The sequence below is a fragment of the Hoplias malabaricus genome, chromosome 2 (genome assembly GCF_029633855.1).
Source record: "Hoplias malabaricus isolate fHopMal1 chromosome 2, fHopMal1.hap1, whole genome shotgun sequence".
Taxonomy (NCBI): Eukaryota; Metazoa; Chordata; class Actinopteri; order Characiformes; family Erythrinidae; genus Hoplias; species Hoplias malabaricus.
In genome coordinates, this window is record NC_089801.1 from 14,476,495 (window position 1) to 14,503,695 (window position 27,201).

Below are 27,201 nucleotides of genomic sequence, written 5' to 3' on the forward strand. Positions count from 1 at the left end.
GATTGTGATGAAATGTCGTTTCTCCAGGACACGGTGCTAACATTGGTTCTATCAAAGAAGCTGTAAGTTCCCAGTGTTTCAGCACTGACCTGCTGCTCTCAGCTCTGCCGTAAAGCAAGCCCCTGTCACTTAATAAAAGTGATGACCAATGAGAAGCGCATTCTCTGGTTAGGAGTTGTGGAATGTCTGCTCTGGAGTTGCTGTCTGTCTCAAACTAACCATTTGTCTAAACTTGTACTTCCACTTCTAATCATATTACTGAGGTAGAATGTAAAATGCAGTGTCTTACACAAGGACTGCACTGAACTGAACACTGCTCTGCTCACAGAATTAATCACTGATGTAAAAGCTGAGATTGGCTGAATAAACGAGTTTAATCAGTTGCTTCTACTTGATTGGAATGACAACTTGATGCTGCAGTGGCTTGCTGACCACTCTGCCAGAGGACAACTGAGATTGTGCACAGGAAACAAGATGTAAAGGTAAGTGGTTCTATGAAAATTAGTATTAGTATTAGATTAGTATTAAATGTTTAGGCAAACATGGTGCATATATATATATATATATATTGTGATATTGTGTGTTCTCCCCGTGTCCATGTGGGTTTCCTCCAGGTGCTCTGGTTGGTAGGTGGATTGGTGACTCAAAAAGTGTCCATCTTTGTGAGTGTGTTGCCCTGTGAAGAACTGACTCCAGGGTGTGTTCCTGTCTTGCACCCAGTGTTTCTGGGTAGGGTCCAGACCCACCCTCACCCTGAACTGGACAAGTGGTTACAGACAATGAATGAATGAATTTCGATGTTAGCAAATATGAAAGTTGCGTGTTAAACCCTTAATTTTTAGGTTTTTATTTTTACTTTTGAATAAAAGGACAATTTCAAAACTTTGCAACTGTTACCATAAAATGGTAGGAGATTGAATTACTATTATGTTACACCACAATGCTTATACAACCAACTTCTGGGACTTAAATTTTAAAATGTGAAGAACAGCTGTGTAAGATTCTTTAAAAACTGCAAGCTCTCTTAGAAAAAATCAACAGATCTATTGCTGTAATTTTCCAGGGAATAAGTGCTTTTTTTTTTAAACTGTGCTGTATATGGCCCAAGATCAAATGACCCACAAATCTTGTGAGATCCATAAAGCCAGTGCTTGTGAATATTCTAACAATCCTTAAGTAAAATATACCATATTTATATTAGCCTAAATTTACCCATGAAAAATGTTTCTTTTTTTAAACTAAATTTATTTTAAACACTGCATTGTGGGGAAGCACGTTCTATTGAGCATTAACTATTTTATTCAGACTAAAAAGCCATTCAATGTATTATTTAGTGGGTTGAACCAGTGCCCCGTTCAGGGTGTGTTTCTGCCTTGTGCCTAATGATGACCCTGAACAAGAGGGAAGGGTTAAAGGAAAGTGAATGCTGACAGTCTCCTTTGAGAGCAATTCCTAAACATATGTGTGTGGGTGTGTTATTAACTTTCATATAAAAATATCACTTATTTCAATATTGTTACTTTAAGTGACTGCTGTCCAAGGCAGTTAGAACTTGCTTTGGGGGGTGCCTTTCAAAGATTTCATTCTTCACCTCTTGATCATCCTGCTTTCTTACCACATAAATACACACACTGAAGTCAGGACCGATTGTAGTAACATGTAGAGAGAGAGAGAGCTCGTGGTCCAGTGTCTGCATTGGTTTTGTCATGTACTCTTTTAAAGGAAGAGGTAATAAGTGAAAACACTATTTTTTCAGTCATTTCCTTCCAAAGAGAAGAATACATTTGTAGGACACATTTTTGTGCTAGCTTTTGGAAAATGAGAAGTAGAGATGCATAAAGCTACAAAAAGTGTGTGTGTGTGTGTGTGTGTGTGGTGGTAGCCACTGGCTCTCGGTCAGAGCATCCACTGTTTCCAGGTCAGCGATTTCCCTTTTTATTTGGTAATTTAATTTCACTGAGTGATGAAAGTGCCCGAAAGAGCCATAATCCTTTCCCTTCCTCTCTCACACAAACACACACTGATTTGACAGATAAGTGATTGGGTTCTAATGATGAACCATGTCACAACTCGCGCCTCAGAATGTCCTGTCTTAAATGTCTTCTTAAATGCCACAGACATTATTTCGTTGACTTAAATTCTAGTCCAAACTGGAGTTTAGAAAGTTGAGCTGTTAGGTGTAAGTAATTCATACTGCAGCGTCAGGAATGATCTTCCTCTGAGATTAATTTCAAAACTATTAGTCATTAATTTGACGGCCGTCCTAGGAATTACTAAAATCGACCATTTGCAGCTGGGTCCTTCAACAACTTACTGTTCCACTTCACATACGCACCAACATTCACACAAACATTATCCACGAACACTTCAGCTGCCTTCCACTTTTCTCATTAACGTGCAGCTACAGCGGCTAAAAGAGAAAGTGAGTGCCCTAAAAGCTGTCATAATATAAACAATGCTTAAAGATTCTGTTTTTAAAAGAGCAGAAAATCGAGCTCCAGTCTGAATACAGAGCTGAACACATCCACAAATCTTTGCTTTTCCTTCCATCGTGAGAAAACAACACTATGGAATTGAAAGAATTTGGAGCTGTCACCCCACTTCATAACTGGGGTGCAGAAACTATCCCTGAAGATTTTTGTGAACGCTGAAAGGCTGGAAGATGTAATTGGAGGTAGGGCGATTTACACTGAATTCAGAAAAGCTTCTTTTTTAATGTTATATATATGTATTCTGTCGTTCCTCTCTAATGAAAACAAATAACTTGCACCTGAGGGCAGTTCTAATTAGACTTAAAAAAGGGTGGCCTCTGACATCTGTTCAGGACTGTAAGTGCGTTCTGCTTTTGTTGAGCCTTGATGAGAAACTGTGGCACATCAAATATTTATATGATATTTATACATAATGCAGCAGTGGCCACATTTCTCTCTCTCTCTTTCACACACCCCAACCCTCACTGAGTAACACAAAAATGAATAAATATAAAACCCCACCGCTCTGGTCGAACTTTATTATCAGCAAATATTACATACTGTTAAAAAAGGAAAGAAAGAAAGAAAAACAAACGCATTTGTCACTTCTATGACAACAACTGGACAGATGTGGACATGGGGAATAGAGGGTACTGTTTTTTTCTCCCCTGCTAGCACCTCCACCAACAATTGGACCAGCGGGAGAATTTTGTAGAACACGACAACAATCAAAAGTGTCCGTAGAAGGAAATCCTCATAGCTTTGAACACAAGTCGCTATGAAATGATATACATCCAAATCAAAATGGAAGAAGGCAAACAAATCGTCAAAATACATGAAGGACATGACGGAGGTTGAACATCTACAACGGTATGTCGGTGTTGGTTTATATTTTGACTGTAACGTACAAACTATTTGCGTATACGTTCTCCTACCAAAGAACCAAAACACATTTTATGTAGAGGTGAGCCCTCTCTGCTGTATGATGGTCATTTCTCCAACATTTTTATGCATTACATTACCAACTCTCTCTATGTCGTCCACTCAAAGGCACCGCACATCCTATGACAGCTAACAAACAAAACAGATAACGATGAATAACTGTTACATGTAGAGTTCTCCAACATACCTGATCTATCAGTTGTCAGTCCAAAAGCCATTAAGCAGAAAGCAGATGCCATGTGTTTACTGTAATATCTCATATCATCAAATGACAGCCATCATCACCCTGTCCATGAAAACATCAGGTGGATATGTGAGAATAATGGCTTGTTATAGCAGATTTCCTTTCTGCATGTAAAAAAATGTTAATCTCATAGTTTAATTTAGCAAGATTATAAACCCAAAAGTGCAATTATCATTAATCTCAGTTCTAAGTTGCAGAAAATGTACAGTATAATACACAAACACAAATATTAGGGATGGGCAATACAGCGATATTTCTGAGAATATTGTGAACAAATAGAGAATAAGATCAAGATATTAACATTTATTAAGTGTGAATATAAAGTTAGTTGAAAGGTAGCATTTGCCAAAAAAATCCCTTCATGACAACATCATAACTTTTAACCGATAGAGATATTCATAGAGACTTAATCCAACAAGCTTCAAATCTAATAATGTCTACTTTCACCCATTTAAATGTTCACCTCTGTGCCTGACAGCCCATGAAGGTTAATGCCAGTTGTCGTACAAATCTTACGCAAGTGTCGTGTAGCCTTATGAACACAGCTCTTTTAAAAGACTCACTACTGATTATTTTTCTGAAAGTTCATACTTCATTATTTACACTTACATAGTGTTTTTCTAGACACCCAAATAAATTTGTATTTTACTGCCTCAAACACCACTTGACCTGGATGATATGACGACAGCTAAGCCACGCCGTTCCAAATGATCAAACAGAGAAGCTAAATAACTCGATACATATTGTGTATCATGTCTTAAAATATAATAATTATATGTTTGCTGCATTGCCCACCCCTCAAACCCACACAAAGTAAATGGATGTAACTGGTTAGAAACATGTCAACGTGTGTGTCTCCATTGCTCTCTGAACAAACAGGACTTGCTTGTTTGCACATGCTTGTCTATGTGTTTGTGTTTGAGAACGTGTGTGTGTGTGTCCACACTAAATCTTAAGCATAATACTTCTATCCTGGACAAAAAAATAATAACCCTTTAGATCACTCCTCAATTACGATCCCAAGAGTTACTGTGGATTATAACCACACAAGAAAAATAAAACATTTTTGTTTTTTGTGTCATGAATAACTGTTTTTGTTTTGTTTTGTAAAAAAGTTGCACACTGAGAGGATGTTAATACCTTTTTTGTCTAAGCCTTTAGTAATATTAGTACTAAACTCTGCCTAAAAACGTGCTTCAGGACCAAACCAGTGTCTCTCGCTTCTTTCGTTGTTTGTGTTTCTTTTGGTTTCCATGTTTTTAGATTTTTTTTATTTTTTTTTTTTTGAAAAAAGTAGATTATGACAGGTAGCCATCATCGTCATCATCATCATCATATTCTTCATCGTCTCCCACCTCCTCTTCGTCATTGAGGAAAACGTCGTCTTCATCGTCTGGGAGCAAGGAATCACCGCTGCCAAAGTCTCCAGAAGACTCATGTATGGGGGCTACACACACAGACACAGTGAGGCGTAAACTGCATGTTAATAGTCATCGTGCACGGCAAGTGATACGTTGTTACCCTAATGAGCTGCTTAATGTACTAGAACACATTCACACCTGGGGAAAAAAAGGCACCTGCTGCTGTCATATTCCATACGCATTTTCAATAACGGCTTTAAGCCTCTTAAAACACTCATTTATCTTTGAAAATGTAAATTTGCTGTCATTCATCTTGCCCTCTTCACCACATTTGGAGTTTAATGTCTACAATACTGTTGTTATTTACATTATGGGAATCTAAATATGTAAAACAGTATTTGAAAACACTCGGGTAAATCTCTGATGACCACTACAATGTTCTTTTTTACCCAGTTTACTCTCAGACATTTACTCTCAGACATTTCAGTGGTTACTAGTTGAACTCTCTCGCTAAGACTCCTGCAATCACATGAAACGACCAAACACTAGAGATCAGCTTACTCAGAGGTGTCTAACTGCCCAGTTCTACTTTGTTGTCTAACAGACACCTGCATTGTCTAACACTGTACTGATTTATGTGGGAGGGGAAGGGCCATCCTACCCAGTCAGGGACTCCTAGCTAATTATGGCATTGGCTTTACTGAGGAATCAAACCTGCAATATCCCATTAAGAGGGATGCTACTTTTAAAAGAACTAAATGAACATAAGGTTTGCGTACAGCATTCAGCTGGTCCCATCCTGCGTGACCCAGCAACCTCGTTTCCATAGCGATCAACGCACCAACACTGACCACTGCTGCCATGGCACTGATGAGACCTGTAAAAGCCGTCCTCGTCGCAGGAGGGGACGTACTGACCTACAAACACACACACGTTATTCATAACAGTGTTTGACGAGCGGAAAATGACCATTTAATGCCCCTACAACTTTCGCAGCCAGCCTCTGATTCATAGCCATTTGGGTTGAGGCCACAAAACTGGCTGTCCTGCCAGGGATTTTCAGCAAATAAATGTATTATTGTTATTATTATTATTATTCATGCTTGCTTATTTATTTATTAATGTATAAATATTTTTACACGCCTGCAGGCCCCGGGCCATCTCTGAGAGTTCTGCTTAAAAAGCAGAGCAGGGGATAAAAATATCCCTTTTCATGTCCAATTTCCACCGTACGTCTCATCGCTCTCTTCACGCAAATTAAACACATGACCTTCAGAGAGGGAGAGAGCAACTCCAAGCATCACACACACACACACACACACACACACACACACACACTTATCTACTAAATCAAATTCAAAATGGACTCAGTTTCCCTCAACTGCTCAGGAACCTCTTTTTACAAATAAGACTGTGAGACTCACGCTATCATACGTAGGTATGATAATACATTTACATTTGCATATTCAGGGTCACATCCCTGTGCATATGCATTTATGCAGATAAGCATGGCATATGTATAATCATGTAATATTAATGCAAATGTGCTGTTACAGTGTATTTGATTGTGTAGCTCACACTGAGGTAGAATTTTAAGTGCTAGTTCTCTTTAGAGATAAAACTGCACATATCTTCTCCGAAATACATTTACTGACTGACTTTTGTTTTTATATACATTAAATGTTGTGGGATTAGTGAATTCAGCTCTTTAAAGGTGCACCCATTGTACACACTGGTCACATAATAGTAGTGGCAGTAGAATGGGCGTAGTGTGATGACCTGGAACAGCTACACATGAGCTTAAAATCTCCATGCCCAAAGCCAAGTGCGGGCTAGAAAGCCCTCAGCATTAAGCAGTGGGTCGGTATTCTCCAGAGTAATGAAGCTCCACAGCAGCATCCTTTGGGATGAGCTGTAGTTGGGTTTATGATCCACAACTAACTCATCCAATGTCAGACACTGCAAATGTGCCAAAATTCAGACAGGAAGAGAAAGATAAGCAAAGAGAGAGTGAAAGAAAAATAGAAGACTCTTACCCAATAGCTTCTTCCCAGCTTGTTGTTTGTGGATGTTGCTAATCTCTGATTGGCAGGGAGTGTCTGAAAAGTGACAAGCAAATAATAAAAAAAGCAATATAAACCACTTGACCTAAAGCTAAAAAGAAATACTGACCACAGTTCAAGAACTAATAGTGGAGATAAGACGGCAGGTTTCTGAATATTATTATTATTATTATAACTAGTAGCTGTTCATTTTCATATGCTGTACATTTTTTACACTTTAACACTTTGATGAGAACAAAAATAAATCCAACGTGGCCAAAAAGACCCATTTTATCCAACCCCTGATCTTAGGGCAAATTCCCAAACTTGAATAATCCCCACAATTGGTCATTATTTTTAGGGCCCAGACTGGGACTGGTCTACCTGCTAGGCCAACTCCAGCCACAAGGGGGAGAAAGGGAGCTGCTCGACTGTAATTCAGGGCAATCAGCAGCACTTGTCCTTCCCCATTTAGGAGATTCACTCTGGCTCCTGTGCTCAGTCTTGGTGGCTCTCTTTAGAGGGCAGTTACCAGACTGGCTGGTATTTTGGTCAAGGTCCTTGAGAATTTCTCTCAGGTTTCTGACTTCACCTTTTACTTTTTACCAAGCAGATTGAAGTTTCTGTAAGTGTGCCTTATCAAAGTCTCAAGTGTTTTCTTGCTCACACAAGCCTTGCTCCAAGGGATCTTTTAAAGTTAAATAAGCCTTTTACCTTTACACCTCCTTATGTTCTCCTTATGTTCTTTAGCCCCCAGAATTTTTTTCTCCGGAGCTGAAAATAATGATTAAAGCCTGTTGTGTTTCCTGCTCCCCAATTAATTTCTCAGTTTGTGTGCTCTCTCAGTTTAACTGTCATAATTCTTCATTACCTAGATAACCTGTATATTTCTGGTTGGGAAAGCTTGTAGTATTTGGATTCCCGTATTGTTCTCATGTTTTGAGCTTATCAGTTTTCCCCGACAGACTTACTACTGTTTTAAATGTTGTGCTCTCTGGTAGCTCTTTGCTCAATGGGTTCCCTATCACATTATACTTAGGGAATTCATAAGACACCCACGTTTGTTTTCATATAATTATTCCTAATTTGTAATTACAGATTTGTAATTTATAACAAATGTCTGTAATTTTAAAATCCAAATTTGACCAAAATCAGAACATTACTGTTAGAGTATTAGTATTAGTCCTAACATTAATTGTTAGATCTCTGGATCAAGTAAATGTGTTTGACATTGTTCTTATTACATGTGCTGGCCTTATTCAAACAATTCAGTCACCACTTGTACAGTTCATGTCTCAGCACAAACCAAATTTCATCTTGAATTTCATGTGGTCTGTTCAGCAGACCACAGAGCTCCAGGAAGTGAACAGAAAATCATGGCAGTGTCAATAGGAACTGGCAGTATATTCATTTTGTAATTTTACAGCATGAATAGTATTACTTTCTACATTCAGATTTACTACTGTAAGGTTGCCATAATTGATTTGAGTATAAAAAGCACATCTAACAGAATTGGAAAGTCTGGAGCTGCTGCACATGAGCCTACACGAAATGCCAAGTGTCAGCTAAAGGGGTATATAGTAGAGATGCATTTTCTGACGTATGGATGACGTATCCAATCTGGAATTAACTAGATACAGAAATTACCATAAAACATCTGCACCTGACCTCACTAATATTCCTAAGGCTGAAGACAGTCAGATCCTTTGTTTTCTAGAATAGTAGAAGCTGTTACTAGTGTGTAGTTTTTTCATTTTCATTGTGTGCTTTTTGAATTAGCACAACACAAAATTTCCATTGTGAATATCTCATGTTGATGTTTAGGCAATAGACCACATTTACAACTTTTTTGTAACTGACTTTTCACACTGAATTTGATTGGGTGCCACGCTGAAAGGTTTTGTGTGTGTGTTTACCCTGGTGTCTCTGGAAACAGGTGCACCACTCCTGGCTGGATATGAGTTGGTCTCTGCCAACGTCACATGACCTGAGGAAGGCTTTGTTGCATGCATCATTTCTTTGTGGACCTAGGTCTGTTAGTTCTGATTGGTCCAGGTGTAGGTCAAAGTTAGTGTCTAGTCTGGTGAACATCCAGCCCAGAGAATCCTTACAGAGAGGAATCTTACTCATGTCCACCCCTACATAGATAATAGAGAAGTGAAAATAAAGATGAGAAAAGGGATGGAAAAAAAATGTAATTCCTCCATTTCAGTTTCCATAGTAATATTCTTACTAGTTCACAGAGATTTGTGGATTTAATTATATATCAGTGAAGGCACTGTTAGTCATTCACATTTACAGTAGAGATCAAAGTCACATTTACCTAAATCTCAAAGTCACTGCTCAACTCAGTTATCAAACCTCAATAGAATGGATCAAAGTCTTTTCCACGGTTCAGTGACTACTGAGTTTCTTTACCATAAATGTTTTACCAATGATCTTCCACAGTTTTATTGAGAATACTGAGTTCAGGTCTGGACTCTGACAATTTCGTTAGAAATTTCTCCTCCAAACATAATTGAATTCTTCACACAGTTTGAGTTCAGTCTTCGTCCAGTTTGCCATTGAACTTTAGGTTTCCCCTTCCAACCCAACTAAACTACATGAGAGTTCGCCTTCATTCACACAACAACCCCCTCAGAGAATGCTAGTCTAGCCTTTTGTTCTTTGTGTTTAGTTACTGCTTGGTTACTGAGGGTGGGCTTTCAGTCTAAATTCTCTCAGACAGCGGGGCACTGCATGTTGAGGCAGAATCTTGCCAGTTCAGTGCTGAATGAACCAATGTATTGAGAGTCTTTATATCATCCTTTTCTCTGGCTCGTTTGGGAACCTGAATGAATTTTTGCTCTGTAAAGTCTATTATAGTTGAGAACATTTTAATTTGAGAAGTGACTGAAATGTAGGTAAATGTAAGTTTAGATCTCTACTGTAGTTAAGGACTGCTTTTCTGAGTTTCGTTTCATTATATGACATGACATTACGTCTGTACTGCTGTGTGACTGGTCAAACCATATATATGAAATAAACCATATATATTTAACATTTTATGTCAATATGTTTAGTATTAAAACCGACATTAGTCAGTATATCCAACAAAAAAATTACCTAAACATTTTTTTGGGCAAAATAATGTATTGGTCACTGCATAATAACAACGTATTCCATCATGAATAAGCCCTGCACAATCATGTGCATTTATATGTATGTTTGTGTAATATTGGTTTAGATGATATAAAGATTTTGATGTCCGTGACTGCGAAAAATTATATAGTGCAAGCATTGCTTGAGAAAGACTCATGTCAAATGCAAAAAGGACTTGCTGAACAACTTTGAGTAACCCAACAAACCATTCCATTTGTTTATACACAATGGGAAAATTTTAAAGGAAAGAAAGTAGAATTGAAGCCTCATGAACTGAATCAGAAGAATAAGGATGAGCGTGTTATGAAGTGTCTGAATATGTAAAAAAATAAATTCAATGAAACCTTTCCTGTGGTAAATTGTTACTGGTAATGAAAGTAGATATTTCTGACAAAAATAAATAAATATAAATAAAAAAAAGGGAAGCTCCTGATATGAATTTGATATGAAAGATGTGCTGTATTATGAACCTCTGGAACTGGGTGAAATTGTTTATGGTGATGACTGCAAACAATTGCTGTGATTGAACCAAGAAATCAGCTGAAAGTGTCCATTTACAGAAAAGATTGTGTCGCGTGAAATTGCTTCATGACGATACAAGGCCTCACAGTGCTAAAGCCGTCAGAGAAACGTACTGACACTTGGTTGGGAAATTCTAGAGCACCCTGTTTACACACAGCCCCTTCCAACTATCATTTGTTCCAATCAATGCAAAGTGCTTTGTCTGATGTACACTTCAAAATTTTTGAAGTAGTGCGAAAATGGGTTGATGGCTTCATTGCATCAAAAGACATCTTTCGTCACTGCTGGAATTGGTAAGCTGCCCGAAAGTTGGCATAAGGTGAAAGATATCTGCGGGGAATACTATGATGATTGAATGCATTGTTGTTTTCTCACAAATAAACTTTAATACTTAAAAGTAAATAAATAAAATATCATTTGTAAACCTAATATACTCCAAGCATGGGTCAAAAAGTGTATCAAGACTGCATTTTTTACTCAGTACTTCGGTTTTTTAAGCTGCTAGTGTATCTACTCAACCAGCACCTCTCAACAGCCATGTTTCTACAATGGCCGATCACTGGACTAGGAACCCCTACCCTGTATTTACAATCACTGTCCTTTTTATCAGTTCTACACACCATACAGGAGCACTGTGTAGTTCTACGATTACAGACTGTACTCCACCTGTTTCTCTGCATATTTCTTACCCCCATTAACCCTGCTCTTCAATGGTCAGGACCACCACAGATCAGGTATGGATCATACTCAGTGCTGCAGTGACATTGCCGTGGTGGTGTTGTGTTAGTGTGTGTTGCGCTTATACGAGAGGATCAGACACAGCAGTTCTGCTCAAGGTTTTAAACACTGTGACCACTCACTGTCCATTCTGTTAGAAAAACCTGGTCTACCTTGTAGATGTAAAGTCAGAGACAGTAGCTCATCTGTTGCTGTAGTTTGTGTTGTTTGTCCTCTAGGCCTTCACCAGTGGACACAGGGTGCTGTTGACTGGATATTTTTGGTTTGTGGACTATTCAGTCCAGCAGTTTCACTGAGGGCTTTAAGCAGCCCTACTGTGTCTGATCCTGTGGGGTCCTGACCATTAAAGAGCAGGGTGAAATGGGGGTAAGGACACATGCAGAGAAACAGGTGGACTACAGTCTTTAACTTTAAAACAAAGTGCTCCTGTATGGTCAGTGGAGCTGTTAAAATGTACAGTGAGTGTAGATACAGTGTAGGTGATGTGATCTTTCTGAGTATAACAATCTAATCTATATTAAACACAGTGAATGAGGTATTAATGTAGGATGTTTTTCAACAAGAAATAAATCGATGTCAGTATGTTTTCTAAACTGGCAATAAATGAGTTTTAGCTGTAACTTGTGTTATGCTATAATTTGTTCACAAGACTTACCGCAAATTTATTGTAGAGGTTTCCAACAGCTTGTGAGTGTAAGTGGTGTGGGAAATATGGGAGAGTCTAAAAGCTTTGTGTAAGTGTGGGTGTGTTTTAAAGGGCACTTACTCTTTTCTGGCTTCTGGAACCTGAGTTTCTTGCTGGGATTCCTGCCTTCATGTTGCTCTCTGATCCAGTCTCTCAGTTTGTTTGCAACGTCACTCATTTCTGCATCACTACAGTCTGAGTGCGCACACAAACACACACACACACACACACACAGAAATACCTTTCTATTGTTGCTTTTACAACAGACACAGACTGTACACAGTCTATTATGTTCACCCACATGGCAAGTCTGTGGAAGCTTTCATTAACCTTCATCTGAACAGCTGTCAGAAACACAATGACTCAAATGCGCTAATTTTAAAAAGCTGCAATTAACTGTAGAGCAGGAAAGAAGGAATATTCCCAGTTCCACGAAGAACAAGAAGTTGTGCTTGACATTTCAGCCTGTATCTGTGCCTACCCTGACTTTTTTATTGCAGCACTCATTAGTGAGCTGACACCTGGACTAGGCTCATCTGTGTAAGCCTCAGAGCTGGAAGTTTTTTTCATATCTGAGCTATAGATTAGTAACGGTAGAGCAGATTTGTGTTCATTTTGGTGAATCAATGCGGATTTTAAAAAGGCAAACATTATGATGGCATCCCATGCATTTTTAAACTGCTTTGCTCGTCACACATTCATTCTCTCTCTCTCTCTCTCTCTCTCTCACATTCGCTCTCACACTCTGATTCTGACATGGAAAACTTTTAATAGGTTTCAAAGGGATGCAGACTTTTAGGGAGGAAAAGAAATAAGGACAGTTTGTCGGACTGTAATCCTTAAAATAATCATGCTCTTAGCTGTTGAAAGCCATAAGGGCTCTCTGTACCATACAATGAGGATGAGAAAGAGTGTGTGCTCGTATGAGAGAGAGAAAGAAAGTGTATGAGAGAGAAATAGGTCATTATGGAGTAGTAGACATACTTTCTGAAGAACTAGGTGTTCTTTTTTTCTTTTGTGTGTGTGTGCGTGTGTGTACACACATGTGGTATAGGAAGTCCATAATCATGGAGTTTTGGGCTGAATTAAGCCTAATTTTTAGATCAATAGTTTAAGTGTTAAATATTTTTAAATACAATTATCAACAAATTTTCTCTCTTGCACACAAGCTCTCTCTCTCTCTCTCTCTCTCTCTCTCTCTCACACACACACACACACACACTCAGATTTCTTACACTCTGTTCCACCCTCTCAAGGCCTAATATAGTTCATAATTGTGTTTGGAACAGCTCTGGAGAATGAAGAATTGGACAAAACGCCCCCAAGTAAAAGTGGAGGTAATATTCATTGTAACATCAGTCTGAATTACACCACAGATGATGAGAGAATACTGTCGGGAAAGTCACAGTGATCTACTTAATTATTAAGCTTACCAATAGTTTAATATTTTCTGCAGTAGCAGCAGCAGCTGTAGTGTGTTTTGGGACTTTTAAATAGAACTTAAAAAGAACTTTATATATTCTACACAAATGGTTCTATACAGCACCAAAAAGGATCAAAAACGCCTTGTTCAGGTTGATGGAGGGGACTTTTGCTAAGTTTGTATTGTGTGAGTACCTTTCTTCCCTATAGGGTTGTCCAGATGTGACAAGCAGGGACAGTATCCAGGACATTTCACAGATATCTGCTTCCCAGAGTTACACGCATGATACTCCAGTTTACACTGTGGCATATGAACACAGAGATTAGATCGGTGTAGTACATTGTTGGTTAGAAATGAATCTTGCAGCCGAATACCTTCCTGGGAAATTACAGTGTAACCATACAACCATCACCATCACAAAGGGGTATGAGTTTATTATATGGGAAAATACTGCAATTCTGTGAATAAGCACACATATGTCACCTTGGTGGAGTAAGTGTGTCCATTTGTCCCACAGACTAGTGAAGGACGCACCACTGGACATCTCTTACACTTCAGCAGAGCCTTAGTGAGGCTAGAGAGAGAGAGGAAGGGAGAGAAAAGGAGTGACTCAGGGGTGACTGAGGTTAAGGTTTTAATGATATGTCCTGTGAAATGCATTATGCTGATTTAAAGCTACATTCAAAGACAAGACTCGGCTTTGCCTGCTTGCTCTTTCACCTCATCCCTTCAAATTCTGGCTCTGAATCACTGGAAGCAGCTCTTAAATACACTCTTTTTAAAAGTAAGATTAAGGCATTTAGCTGCATTAAAGCCAAACATTATTATTCATTATTTCAACTATTTTTACTTGTAGTACATTGAGGGCGACCCTCATTTACAGTGCAGGTGAGATAATGGATACAATATAGAATGAAAAATAAAGAAAAACCCTTTATATATAATAAAACAAGAAACAGCATATAAGAAGTAATAATTTAATCTAAGATTAAAAAGAATAGTTTAAACAAGCCGTGGCAAAGATAATTCAAGTGGTAACAAGAGAAATAATAAAGAAAACGAATGACTGAATGAGTGGAAATATAAAGCATAAGATAGTAGTTAAGCAGAAACCAAAAGCAATATTTAAATAAAAATAAGGGTAAAATAAAGGTATATGAAAGGTCAAATAGACAGCTAAAACGTACCTAAATCATAAAACAAAGTTAACTAGAGTAAAATAAACGTGTTCCGAGGCTAAACCCATATTCAGATGGGATCTGTTTTATGTGGGGTGCTGGGGCAAAGTCATTTTGCCACAGGACATCAGTAATGTTTATGGCAGATTCGCACTGGATAAGAAATCTTGGTGAAAATAACCGGCGGGAAGTGGCTACAGGATTCACACTTCACCATCTGCTGTGGATCAGACACAGCAGAGCTACTGAAGTTTTTAGATTGTCACTATTGTTATGAGAACAGCTCGTCCACCAAAAATATCCATCCCTCAAACGACAGTATTTTCTAGTCCTTCAAAATAAATAATGGCTGAGAATATGAAAAAACTATACTAATCAACCTGTTAAATGGTAACTTAATGAGTAGTACAGACATTCATAACATATCTGTAGGCTGCTACTGTGCAGAAAGCGTCCAGAAGTTTCTCTCGTTTAGGTCGACACTTTAGGTCGTTTTATGGATTCGAATGTGGCATGTTATTCAGCAGCAGGGCTTAGATTTGTTCTTGAAGTGTATATTACAACACTAAACACCTCCTCTGTTCTTAAGAAAACTCTTGAAAAAGTCCTTTCTCTGGAATATGACAAAATAATCCCCCACATGTCAATTCACACTGAATTAAACACCTGGTGTTATTTTTACTACTCATTTTACAGTAGGAAAAAGGGTCCTGAATCTTTCTTGAAATGGAAATGGAAATAACTGAAATGGTCTTTTCAGACAGGATTAAAACCACTGTGATACTTTCAGAATAATTTAAAATCATTTTTAAAATAATTTTTATTAACCCCATGTCCACACCAGCAAGCGGAGCTTTAGTTTCCTGCAAATTTCAGCTGGCTGCTGCTGCACTCTATGTAAAAACAGATTTTTCCAGTTCAGCACAAATTCTTGTTACCTGTAGGTTGATCTATTCACTGGAAAGAGTCTGGGAAGCCCAGTAGCCTAGTTGAGAGTTTACCACTGAGTTTGTGTTAAAAAACAGGTGAAGGAAGATGAAAACAGACAAAATACTCAGAAGACACTTCACTCAATGCTGTAAGGTTTTGTCCTCTATTTTTCTATGCTTTGAGCATCAGTTTGCAGGAAAATCATCTGCTGTGGTGTGCTAAACCACAAGTGTGTGTTAGCTGGCCAGCTATGTTTCTAAACAGTGTAGAGCCAGGCTTATTTTGCTTATTTTCAAACTTTTCTGTTCCTCCAGCACCATTCGCTGAAATGTGCTCTCCAAGAATTTTTTTTAATAAACACGTTTGTCGGTGTTAACTGTCGGGCTGTGCTGAGCTACAATGCACAGCGCAAACACTCTTCACTCAACTTATGCTCACCGATATAAGGCTCAGCACAGACTGACAGTGCACCCCCACCGAGAAGAGGATCTCTGCAGGCACCTCCAAGTGGGAGATACAACCTAACCATAACCTACCACTTGCTGGTATCCACCTACTTACTGGTCTCCGGCCTACAGAGATATGTACTTGTGTGGGGCACACACCCCCTCCCCTAAGTACCGTATGCCACGATAATATTTTGAGACGGTATAAAAATTTAGATACTCCACATCCCTGTCACAGTATCACAGATCAGGCTCACTCATACGCCAATGTGAAAAGATGAGTTTAATGGCTACAGAAGAACAAGCACATAACTCATATTTGTGTCATTTTCATTACTCAATGTTGTGACAGATGTCAGTATACTGCTGTAAGAATTTGATTGGACTCAATCATGAGAGCACTAGTGAGGTCATGTAGTGATGTTGCATGATTAGCTCTGGATCATAGAAGCCACTCCAAACCATCCCAAAGCTATTGGATGGTACTCCAGCACTCCATAGCACTGATTGAAAATCTTTTGGGGCGCATAGGGATCTTCAGTTGGCTACAAGATGGCTGCTAGATTGTTTTTTTATATTTGGGAATTATTCATTAATTCATTGTCTGTAATCGCTTATCCAGTTCAGGGTCACAGTGGGTCCGGAGCCTACCCAGAATCACTGGGTGCAAGGCAGGAACACACCCTGGAGGGGGTGCCAGTCCTTCCTACTTTTCATTTTTTCCTGCTATTATAACCTAGTCTGTGTATCCTGGATGTTCATTTTGATATTTTAGCTATTACGTATTGTTTTTGTTTTATGCGCCATGTATCTCAATGTTCCATGAATGCTCTCAGAACAATCCACAGGATCAAAACAGTCTGGCTTCAAACTGGTGACCAGAGAAGCACCATGCTACAAGATCAGCCTAACCACTGTCCATCTTCATTCTCCTTGACTTCTCTGCAGCCTTCAATACAGAAGACCACAAGATTCTCCTCTCCTGTCATTACACTCAAGTCATCTCATCTTTCCAGCATTCTGACACAGGTTTTTACTCCCATCTCAGCATGCCTCACTGATATCTCTTCATGGGTGGCAGGCCATCGCCTGAAACTCAATTCTAGCAAGACTGAGCTGCTCTGCTTCAATGGAATTACAGGTCTTTACCACGATCTTGCCATCTTCTTTGAGAACTCGATGGTCACTCCAACTGCTGAAGCATGAAGCCTTGTAGTATTTGTCGATGACCAGTTACCATTCTCTATTCATTTTGCAAACCTGTTGATTCATGTTGACTCAGTCAAGCAGATTTCTCCTTTACAACATCCTAAGATGTTGATGTGAGGCCACATGCATGCTTTTTTAGCATGCCAGTCCTTCAAAGGACACACACACAAACATTCACTCAAACCTATGGACACTTTTGGAGTCGCCAATCCACCTACCAACGTGTGTTTTTGGACTATGGGAGGAAACCAGAGAAAACCCACGGGGACACAGGGAGAACACACCAAATTCCTCACAGACAGTCACCCGGAGCAGGACTTGAACCCACAATCTCCAGGTCCCTGGAGCTGTGTGACTGTGACATTTGTGAATTACTTTTGTGAAAACAGTAACAGAAAATGAGACTGAAATGGTTTTAGACAAGTAGTGTTGATTTAAGTCTTTAAGTGGCTAACCTGGCATTAATTATGTCCATTACTTGTAAGCAACTTTAGCCTCCAGAGCCAAATTAAAGATGTAAACATGTCTTGGATGAACGAGTACATTTGGGATAAGTGGAAAATTGAATAAATTAGGTTTCTGGCCTTATCATTGCTTAAAGCAAAATGAAAGATGTTGATAGCTTGTTATTTTCTGCACAGAACACTCTGCTATTCTAAATTAGTGGTGATTATTTTATCCAGCTTTGAGACTGGAAAAATATGCATTCAGTTCTTGCAGTAAGATGATTTTCTTTTCATATACCTTTTTTGTGCCACTGTTTCTTCAAAAATAATGCAACAAAGTGGCCAAATCTGTTGTATTTTGAGCAGACCTCATGTCTTTTTCTGCCTCTCCTCATTCCTCTCCCATGCTTTGCTTTCATCAGATCATTAGCAGACACTTATTGGGCTTTGGTGCTCTCACACACAGCACACTTCCTGCTTCCATTTTCATGGCAACAATAGCTGTTGACAACTGCAGTTTAAGAAGAAAAACCAGGGCAGATTGTACCCTCATGTTCACCTCAGTCACTTACACACACACACACACACACACACACACACACACACACACACACACACACAAACCACTTTGGCAGGAAACACTGTTCATTTAATTGCATGAATCAACATGGGGTATAATGTGTTTATTCTTGAAAACAATTCCTTTTAACTGCCTCTGAGCAAGTTTCTTGCTCTGTCATTATCCAGTAAATGAGTTGGATGATGTCATTGTTGGTCCAGTGTACTGGAGGTCCAGGAACTAGAGCATGATGGAGCCAGAGGGTTCTTGGTTTGATCCCATAAAAATCCCAGAGGGATCAGACTCTCCCCATTACTGCTTCCGTCATGGCAGCAGATATTTATTGTTTTTAAAAACCTGGTTTCCTATCACAATATCAAATTTTTGAAAGGAATAGCCTTTCAGTGTTATTACAATTGTTGTTTAAGCTCACAAATTTGATCTCTTGTTATGCCTTACCTCCATGTTACACCAATTAACGTAGCTAACCCCATCTGATATTGGTCAATCATGAAAGAAGAAAGCATTAGGAAAGAACAGTACAAAAACTTAAATCACAATGTCTTTTGTATAAAGTCGACTGGAAAGAGCTGTATCTGAGGTTGTGTGTTCAGAAAGTATTTATTTTTGATACAACATTTAACTACTTTTCATTTTTTCCTGCTATTATAACCTAGTCTGTGTATCCTGGATGTTCATTTTGATATTTTAGCTATTACGTATTGTTTTTGTTTTATGCGCCATGTATCTCAATGTTCCATGAACGCTCTCAGAACAATCCACAGGACCAAAACAGTCTGGCTTCAAACTGGTGACCAGAGAAGCACTATGCTACAAGATCAGCCTAACCCCTGTCCATCTTCATTCTCCTTTACTTCTCTGCAGCCTTCAATACAGAAGACCACAAGATTCTCCTCTCCTGTCATTACACTCAAGTCATCTCATCTTTCCAGCATTCTGACACAGGTTTTTACTCCCATCTCAGCATGCCTCACTGATATCTCTTCATGGGTGGCAGGCCATCGCCTGAAACTCAATTCTAGCAAGACTGAGCTGCTCTGCTTCAATGGAATTACAGGTCTTTACCACGATCTTGCCATCTTCTTTGAGAACTCGATGGTCACTCCAACTGCTGAAGCATGAAGCCTTGTAGTATTTGTCGATGACCAGTTACCATTCTCTATTCATTTTGCAAACCTGTTGATTCATGTTGACTCAGTCAAGCAGATTTCTCCTTTACAACATCCTAAGATGTTGATGTGAGGCCACATGCATGCTTTTTTAGTCTCTTCTAATTGATAACTCTTATAACTCCTGCAACTCCTTTCTGGCTTTTCTTCCTCTGCATACCAGCAACTGATCCAGAATGCAGCAGCATGACTTGTCTTCAATGTTCCTAAGTTCAGCCATGTATCCCCTCTACTGAGTAGCCAGCCACATCCAATTCAAAAATAGACCAACCCCTCCATACTTGATGGAAACTGTCAAAACCAAGAGCCCTTAGAGCTTCAAATACAGCTTGGTTTGGCCCATCGTCCTTCAAAATGCATGAACAGACTGCTTTTTGTCCTGGCTGGAACAAACTTCCCTTATGTTTCCAAACAACAGTTGCTTGCTGTCTTGTATTGCAGACTGAAGACCCATCCCTCTTTCATGATTACTTAAATCAGCATATATCTTGCACTTATTAAAGGCTTATCTATGTATTCATGTCATACCTGAATTGACATTCAGGCAAAATGTAGTATGTGATCATTGTGCATACTTATTTTTGTATTAATCTACATTTGAGGTATCTCATGGATTCTAGCCGATATGAACTAGCTAAGCTTAATTTTCATTTATGTCATGAGTACATGCACCTGTGCTGCATAATCTGGCTGCTTCTATTGGTGGTGGTAACAGGGAATAAAAAAAGGTATATTGATCTTCATTGTCCAAACATATTATTATTGAGCAACAATTTACTTTGCCCAGCAATAGACAGAATCAGTGCTTGAATATTTATATAACACAGGTCACTCCAGTGATTCAAACACAAGCCCTGGCATCTATTTTGCAAAGCAGTGTAATGACTGTGATGTCTGGCTCAGCAGATGCAATGTGGAGTCCCTACTGCTAATTCAGGAACCAAATATAATTTTTTTTAACTATTAAAACGTTTGCTTAGAGATTGCTGTATTTTTCATTAGATGATCCCAAAAATAAATAGCTATTTGTTTATCTATGGAAACAGGTGAAACCACAGAAATATTACTTTCAAGAACACACACACCCACATGCCTCCAAATGGCTGCATGTCCTTTTTATTCCTCATCACTGTCAGCTAAGATAATGTATGCTAATCAGCAGAGGCTTGAGGTGCTACAGTGCGGTGCAGCGCCACTGATTTAACATGAAATGTTCCAAGTCATCTCCTGAACCCTTGTGCACTCTTGCAACAAGTTCAAACCTGTAAAATTGCTCTAGCCTTAATCAGCCCTCAGGAGTTTGGAGTGCTAGCTTCCTCTAGATATTTTTTAGGGTGAGCACTGAAAAATGAACAATTTCACTCCTCATTATGCAAGACCATACGTGTAATAAGTTTCAAGCTGGTTTTTCCCCATCTCCTGTGATAGACCTGAGGTTGAATCCTGAGTTCATATCCCAACACAAATGTGAGAATACAAGCTATACTAACAAGTAAAAATGAATTCAATTATTACAGCTAAATTTCTGCTCTAGTACAAATTTCTTGATAATACACATGTCCGAAGTGTACCGAGTGTATGTTAAGGTCCATTCATTAAATGTGGTGCTCTATAGCAGCCACATGAGTCTAAGTTCAAAAGTCAATGGGCTATAGGGTTATAAACCATCCAGGCATTTAGCGGTGGAGCAGAATAACTGTGATTTTTGAATTGATAAATCATCCTTCATATCCTCTGGGATATGCTGTAGTGGTGCTTGTGATCCAGAATTAATGTTCCAACATTAGTGCCTGACCTCACCTGAGTTCTTGTGGCAGAATTCAAAGAAAACCTAGTGTAAATCCTTTGCAGAAAAGCAGCAGCAAAGGGGGAAAAACCTATTAATGCCCTTAATTTCAGGGGAAATAAATTGGATGTTCAAATCCTTAGGCATATAGTGTAATTTTCTCCCACTGAGATATGAGGACTATTTGAATGTTAAAATAAAAAAAATCAATCAAATCCCTTACATATTAGGCCTGCAATAAATAACAAGACCCTGAATGGACGTTTTTTGAATCAAGTGTTAAAATTTACTACTGATACTCTCAGGTTAACACTAACAATGTTGATTTAACACTTGCAAATTTGCTGTGATATTCTAGGTGGAGTTTATTAACATAAAACCATCATTGCATTAAAGCTGTAACAAAATCTGCCCAGCCAGGTGATTCTCCCTGCGCACAAGAAAAAATTTCTATGCTTTTGTTCTGACAGGGACTGCCATACCAGACCAAGTATACCCCTAAACACAGCGTGAACAGGGCACTATAACATATTTAATATATATTTAATATATACTGACAAGGACTTGAATTAAACCTACTATAGTGTTGTTTATGTTCTCACATTCATGTGGTCGCCTATGTTCATTTACAGCACTAGCATGAGTATATGCGCCTGAGTTCTTCACCCGGCTGTGCTAACCGGCAATAGAAATGAAGGTTCATTGAGCGCTATTACACAAAGCTTATCACTGTTATCGAGCAAAAGTTAATCATGAAACAAAACGATATAGTTTCATCTCCCAGCACTATTTCAGTATACATTATTTACTGCATCTGTCACTGACTGACGTACATTACAGGCTGTCACCAGTTCACTGCATTAAATTTTTAAATTTGTTTAAAAATATTAGTATTGACAAAGCCAAGAGGTTTGATGTTGATATTAATATCATGTTTTTTTTGTTTGTTCTTGGCAGTTTTCCTGTGGCTTTTATAATGTTCAGAGCATTTTTGAAATCTTATTGGGTGAAGATAAGAATTACATTGTGATTAGTTTTGGCCATGTCATCCAGTCAATAATGTAAATGTAATAAAATTCCTATGTGTTTTACCTTCTACTAAAGAAATCACTGAAAAAAAACTATATTATATTAGTCCCGTACAAATTGCCAGGTTTGAAAATGAGTTTTCATGTGTTTTTGTGGCTAAATCCAAGGTACACATTGGCCTACCTCAAGTGAGTGTGTGGTGGTGGTAGTGGTGGTGGTGGGGGGCTCTATTTTACCTACAGACTTGCCACGCAGAACCCCTCCTAAATCGTTTCAGAGTTCATGTCCGCTGTCTCAAGCTCAGTTTGTGGTTGTGGTCCAATAGCGCCAATGAGCAGTTAATGTTTTCCTCCAAGTGTGTTGACTTTTACATTTGCTCAGATAACATAATGTTAATGGGGTTTTGGGGAAAAAAGAAAATAAAGTGGCTGGCTTCACATGTATTTCGGAAAGAATCTGCTAGCCTTAAACCTCTGAACAAAGTAGCATCCTGTCAGGAATTGAGGAACAGGAGTTGGGGAACACATTAAGAGAATTAACAAAAAATAAATAAATAAATAAAAACCAGATGAACGGAATATGAAAATAAAAAAGAATATATTTGTTTATATATGTATGAATGATAAATATATATGTTATCTGGTATGTTTTCTGTTAGCAAACTCAGAGCTAATCCTAGGTTTAATACACTGCTATTTCTATCTGTGGTTTGAAGTATTAAAATTATATAAGATCATATTGGAAACAGAATAGAGTAAGCTTTACCTCATCCGCTGGCTGACACAGGTGGGGGTTTTGTAGTCTTCAGCCACACACTGCTTATGTCTGCCACATTTGATCTTTAAGCAGGGGTCTTTGGCAGGATCCAAAGCTAATAATAATAATTGTATATATACACACACACACACAAAAGAAAAACATACATAAAGAGAGAAAAGAATGAAATTTGAATGAGAGTACAATGCACCACTTAAGAAGAATATCCAAAGCAGAAGCTGTGCAATTTATCAGGTGTCAATGCTGCCAGAAAAAAACTTAGATGTGATACTAAAAACCTTTTTTAAATTTAAAAGAATTGTCTTTGCAGGTTTCAGCCTTCTGCTTTAGGTCTGTGTGTGTGTGTGTGTGCACTTATAAATAAACACTCTATTTCTGAAGTGTGTTTTCTTGTGTGAGGTAAAGCTAGGGAGTGAGCTAAAGGCAAGCTTCTAATGCCATTAACTCTCTTTATAACTTTAAGAGGCTAACACACACACACACACACACACACACACACACACACCACACACACACACAGTGTATCAGTTATAGATGCTCCTTCGATTGCTCTTGTTCACACACAGAATGAGAGAGAGAGAGAGAGAAAGAGAGAGAGAGAAAGAGAGAGAGAGAGAGAGAGAGAGAGAGAGAGAGAGAGACACTTAGAATGGTCTCTGACCTCACACTGTAAGAGCCTTAGCAAAATCCAGCACAGGCTTCAGCAGCTTATCCCAACCTGATCTCCTCAGCACTCTCTAATTCTATTGTTCCTGTGTGTGTGTGTGTATGTGTGTGTGTGTGTGTAGTGTGTAGTGTGTGTGTGTGTGTTTATCTGTAACAGCACATAAATGTGAGGGTGATCAGTGCATCTTTCGTCACAGATGGACACTAACAACGCTTGACTAAAATTTAAATTGAAACAAGACAAATTAAGTCAAACAGAGCCTGAACATAGCCCTCCTGGGAGCAACCTCTGCACCTACAATTGCTTCTAAACTAAATCAAGCTAAATAATATTGATTCCCTAGGAAGGTACTCTCAGACTCTGTGATTAGGTCTTTACAAACTCACAATAACCTTTAATTCCTTGTGAAACAACCACACCCGGAAAAATGGTGATGCCTCCACTTGTCGAAGTAATGGTGCACCCTATAACAGAGACCTCCTCATTAACAACGTGTTTACTATTATTAAAATTCACAAGTAATACCACAGTCCATATAGAAATGTTTGTTCACATGACAGTCATATTTGTAATGTCACTGAGCAGTTATTTTCCTTCATACAAGAACAGGCTCCTGACTCACTGAATAAGGATAGCCACTTTAATGTAGGAGGAGGTGATTTTTCTCTGAAACAGTTTTTGTTATACTTCTTGAAATACTTTCTACATCCCGATAGCATTCGGTAAATGAAGTTATCTAACAAAATAAATAAAACAGGTTCCATTTCTATATACACCACAGGACTGTTAAGACCCTATCCAATTATTTCACTCAGACTGAACCTAGATTGCATGGCTTACAAGCCTGTCTACTACATCACCCTGTCCCATGCAAATGTGCTGCACACACACAGAGACCATATGCACCTTGAAGATGGAGGCAGAAAGGTGAAGACGGTTAAACAAAGAAATGAAGGACGGAGTGAGAAGGCCTTCAATCAAAAGGGGCTGGTTGAAACCAGAGCGAACACTGCTGTAGCTGCTGGGGTGTTTTCTTACATGTAAATGAGAAATGAGGTAGGTGGATGTTGTGGGAAGGTGAGGATTTGTGTACGTCTCTCTGTATGACTTGTCAAGCCGTGGTGTTCCTTTTTTGAGGAGTTTGGAACAAGGGCTGAATGTACAAGTGAGACCTTTTTCTTTGGACTTTTCCAAAAACTGATTTAAACTTAATGTTTCCTACAAAATCACCTATTTCAGCTTTAGTATTTCAAAAGCATATCATCACTACCCAAAGATAAACATGTATCTCCAAAACAGCAACTTCTAGGAAAGGGGAAAAACCTTCTTAACTTTTAATGGAACTCAATGAAAAAAGGTTTTATCTTAATTTTGGAGCATTTCTGTGGGTCCATTCATCATGAAATTTTCACACTTGGGGACACTTTATTCACACACACACACACACACACACACACACACACACACACACACATACAAACTCTCTTTGCTCAGTTTTTTGGGATGGATATTATTTCTTTTGAAAATAGCTTGAAAATGTAATAATAATAATAATAATAATAAAAACATTTAGCTCAAATTTGATCAAATTCTGACTGATTAAAATCAATGTTAATGTTAAAAATTCATATGGCAAAGTACATGTATTGCTGACTATCATGCCCTGGGAGAAGTAGCTGCTGCCAAATGACCCAAGAGGAATTCATAAACTCGAGGACACACACACACACACACACACACCATTACACATATACGGCATGGCATAAACTGTGGGTGTGAATTCTGCCTACTTCAGCTTTGTCCTTCCAAGACCCTTGTGGACAAAGTCATTTTAAATTTAGTTACAGTGGTGTGAGTCATGTATTTAAAAGTTAATGTAAGGTACAATATTTTAAAGGACTTAAGCCTAATTTAAAAGCTCCTACACCCTGCCCAAATCTTTCTCCTCTGTCAAAAGCACAAAAAGGAAAGGAATATTGGTCTGTCACAAAGATATTCTTACTCAATGCTGTAAGTATATGAAAGAATTAACTGAACAGCTGGCTCCTTTTGGATCTTGCTCTCTTAATTTTACATAATTTCCCAAAGAAATGCCCCTCTGCATTCAAACAGGATCATGCTTTTATTATAATCCGCTGGGAATTTGAAGAGTAAAGTAATGTGGGCTTAATGTAAGACATGTCTGTTAATATGATATAAATTAACAAAACATTTGCTTTAACTTGAATTTTGGGGGAAAAGAAACATTAGTGAAAATTACTTGAAAATGACTTTGTACAAGACTAGGCTTAATATATGTTTGTGAAAAATTGGCTCTACAAATTGCACTACTGATGATACAACTACTATTTATGACAACCTCTTTGTTCCTACACTTCCCATTACAACCCCACTGACTATATATAAGCACTTTTTAGTTCTACAGTTACAGACTGTAGGTCATTTGTGGTTCTGCATACTTTGTTTGCCCACTTTCACCTTGTTCTTCAATGCTCAAGACATCTACAGGAAACCCACAGAGCAGGTATGATTTAAGTGGTGGATCATTCTCAGAGCTGCTGTGGCACTAACGCGATGGTTATGTGTTGATGTGTGCTGTGCTAGTACGAGTGGATCAGACACAGCTGGGTTGCTGGAGTTTTTAACTCAAGGACTAGAAGACGACCAACACATACTGTGCTGCAACAGATGAGCTACTGTCTCTGACTTCACAGCTACAAGGTGGAACAGCAAGGTAGGTGTGTCTAACAGAGTGGGCAATGAGTGGACACTCTCTTTAAAAACTCCAGCAGCACTGCTGTGTCTGATCCCCTCTTACCAGCACAACAAACAGTAACATATCACCACCACGTTAGTGTCTCTGCAGCACTGAGAATGACCCACCACCCAAACCATACCAGCTCTGTGGGGGTCCTGTGGAGGTATTGAGCACTGAAGAACACTGTGAAATGGGGACTGCGGTCTGTAATTGCAGAACTACAACGTGCTCCTGTATAATCAGTGGAGCTGTAATGGGCAGTGAGTGTAGAAACAAAGAGGTGGTCATAAGGTCATGGCTGATTTGTGTATAATAGACATTATTAAATGCAGCAACTCACAATTAGAAACATAGATGTTGTGGTGTAATTGCTTTTAGAAGCATTTAAATCCATAATCTTAAATCTATTCAAACTTACCTTGATCAAATGGCTTCCCAGGGTTCCATGATCCAGGCTCCTGCAACAATAATATATGACTGATCAGAAGAATTAAACTGTAATCTGTATTATTAGAGTATTGCTTGTTTTTTTTTAATGTTGTACACAAGGTAATGCAGCAGTCATTTCCTTAGCCTGAAATAATTTCACATGTTCATACAAACCTCTACTTCCTGATAAGTGGAGGAAGCATTCAAGAGAAAAGCAAAAATAAATAC

At 38.6% G+C, this 27,201-nt stretch overlaps 1 protein-coding gene across 1 annotated transcript in view; it reads right to left on the bottom strand.

Annotated features, from left to right (window-relative positions):
• Window positions 1-2,996: 2,996 nt before the first annotated feature.
• spock3 (SPARC (osteonectin), cwcv and kazal like domains proteoglycan 3) overlaps window positions 2,997-27,201 on the bottom strand; it is a 44,504-nt gene continuing 20,299 nt past the window's right edge. The window contains exons 3-11 of the mRNA XM_066659422.1: window positions 26,963-27,002; window positions 23,108-23,213; window positions 14,053-14,143; window positions 13,764-13,869; window positions 12,228-12,341; window positions 8,977-9,198; window positions 7,055-7,117; window positions 5,798-5,935; window positions 2,997-5,104 (exon numbers count right to left, since the gene is read on the bottom strand). Of these exons, the coding sequence (XP_066515519.1) occupies window positions 4,956-5,104; window positions 5,798-5,935; window positions 7,055-7,117; window positions 8,977-9,198; window positions 12,228-12,341; window positions 13,764-13,869; window positions 14,053-14,143; window positions 23,108-23,213; window positions 26,963-27,002 (1,029 nt within the window). The 3' untranslated portion in view covers window positions 2,997-4,955. The remainder of the gene's footprint in view (window positions 5,105-5,797; window positions 5,936-7,054; window positions 7,118-8,976; window positions 9,199-12,227; window positions 12,342-13,763; window positions 13,870-14,052; window positions 14,144-23,107; window positions 23,214-26,962; window positions 27,003-27,201) is intronic.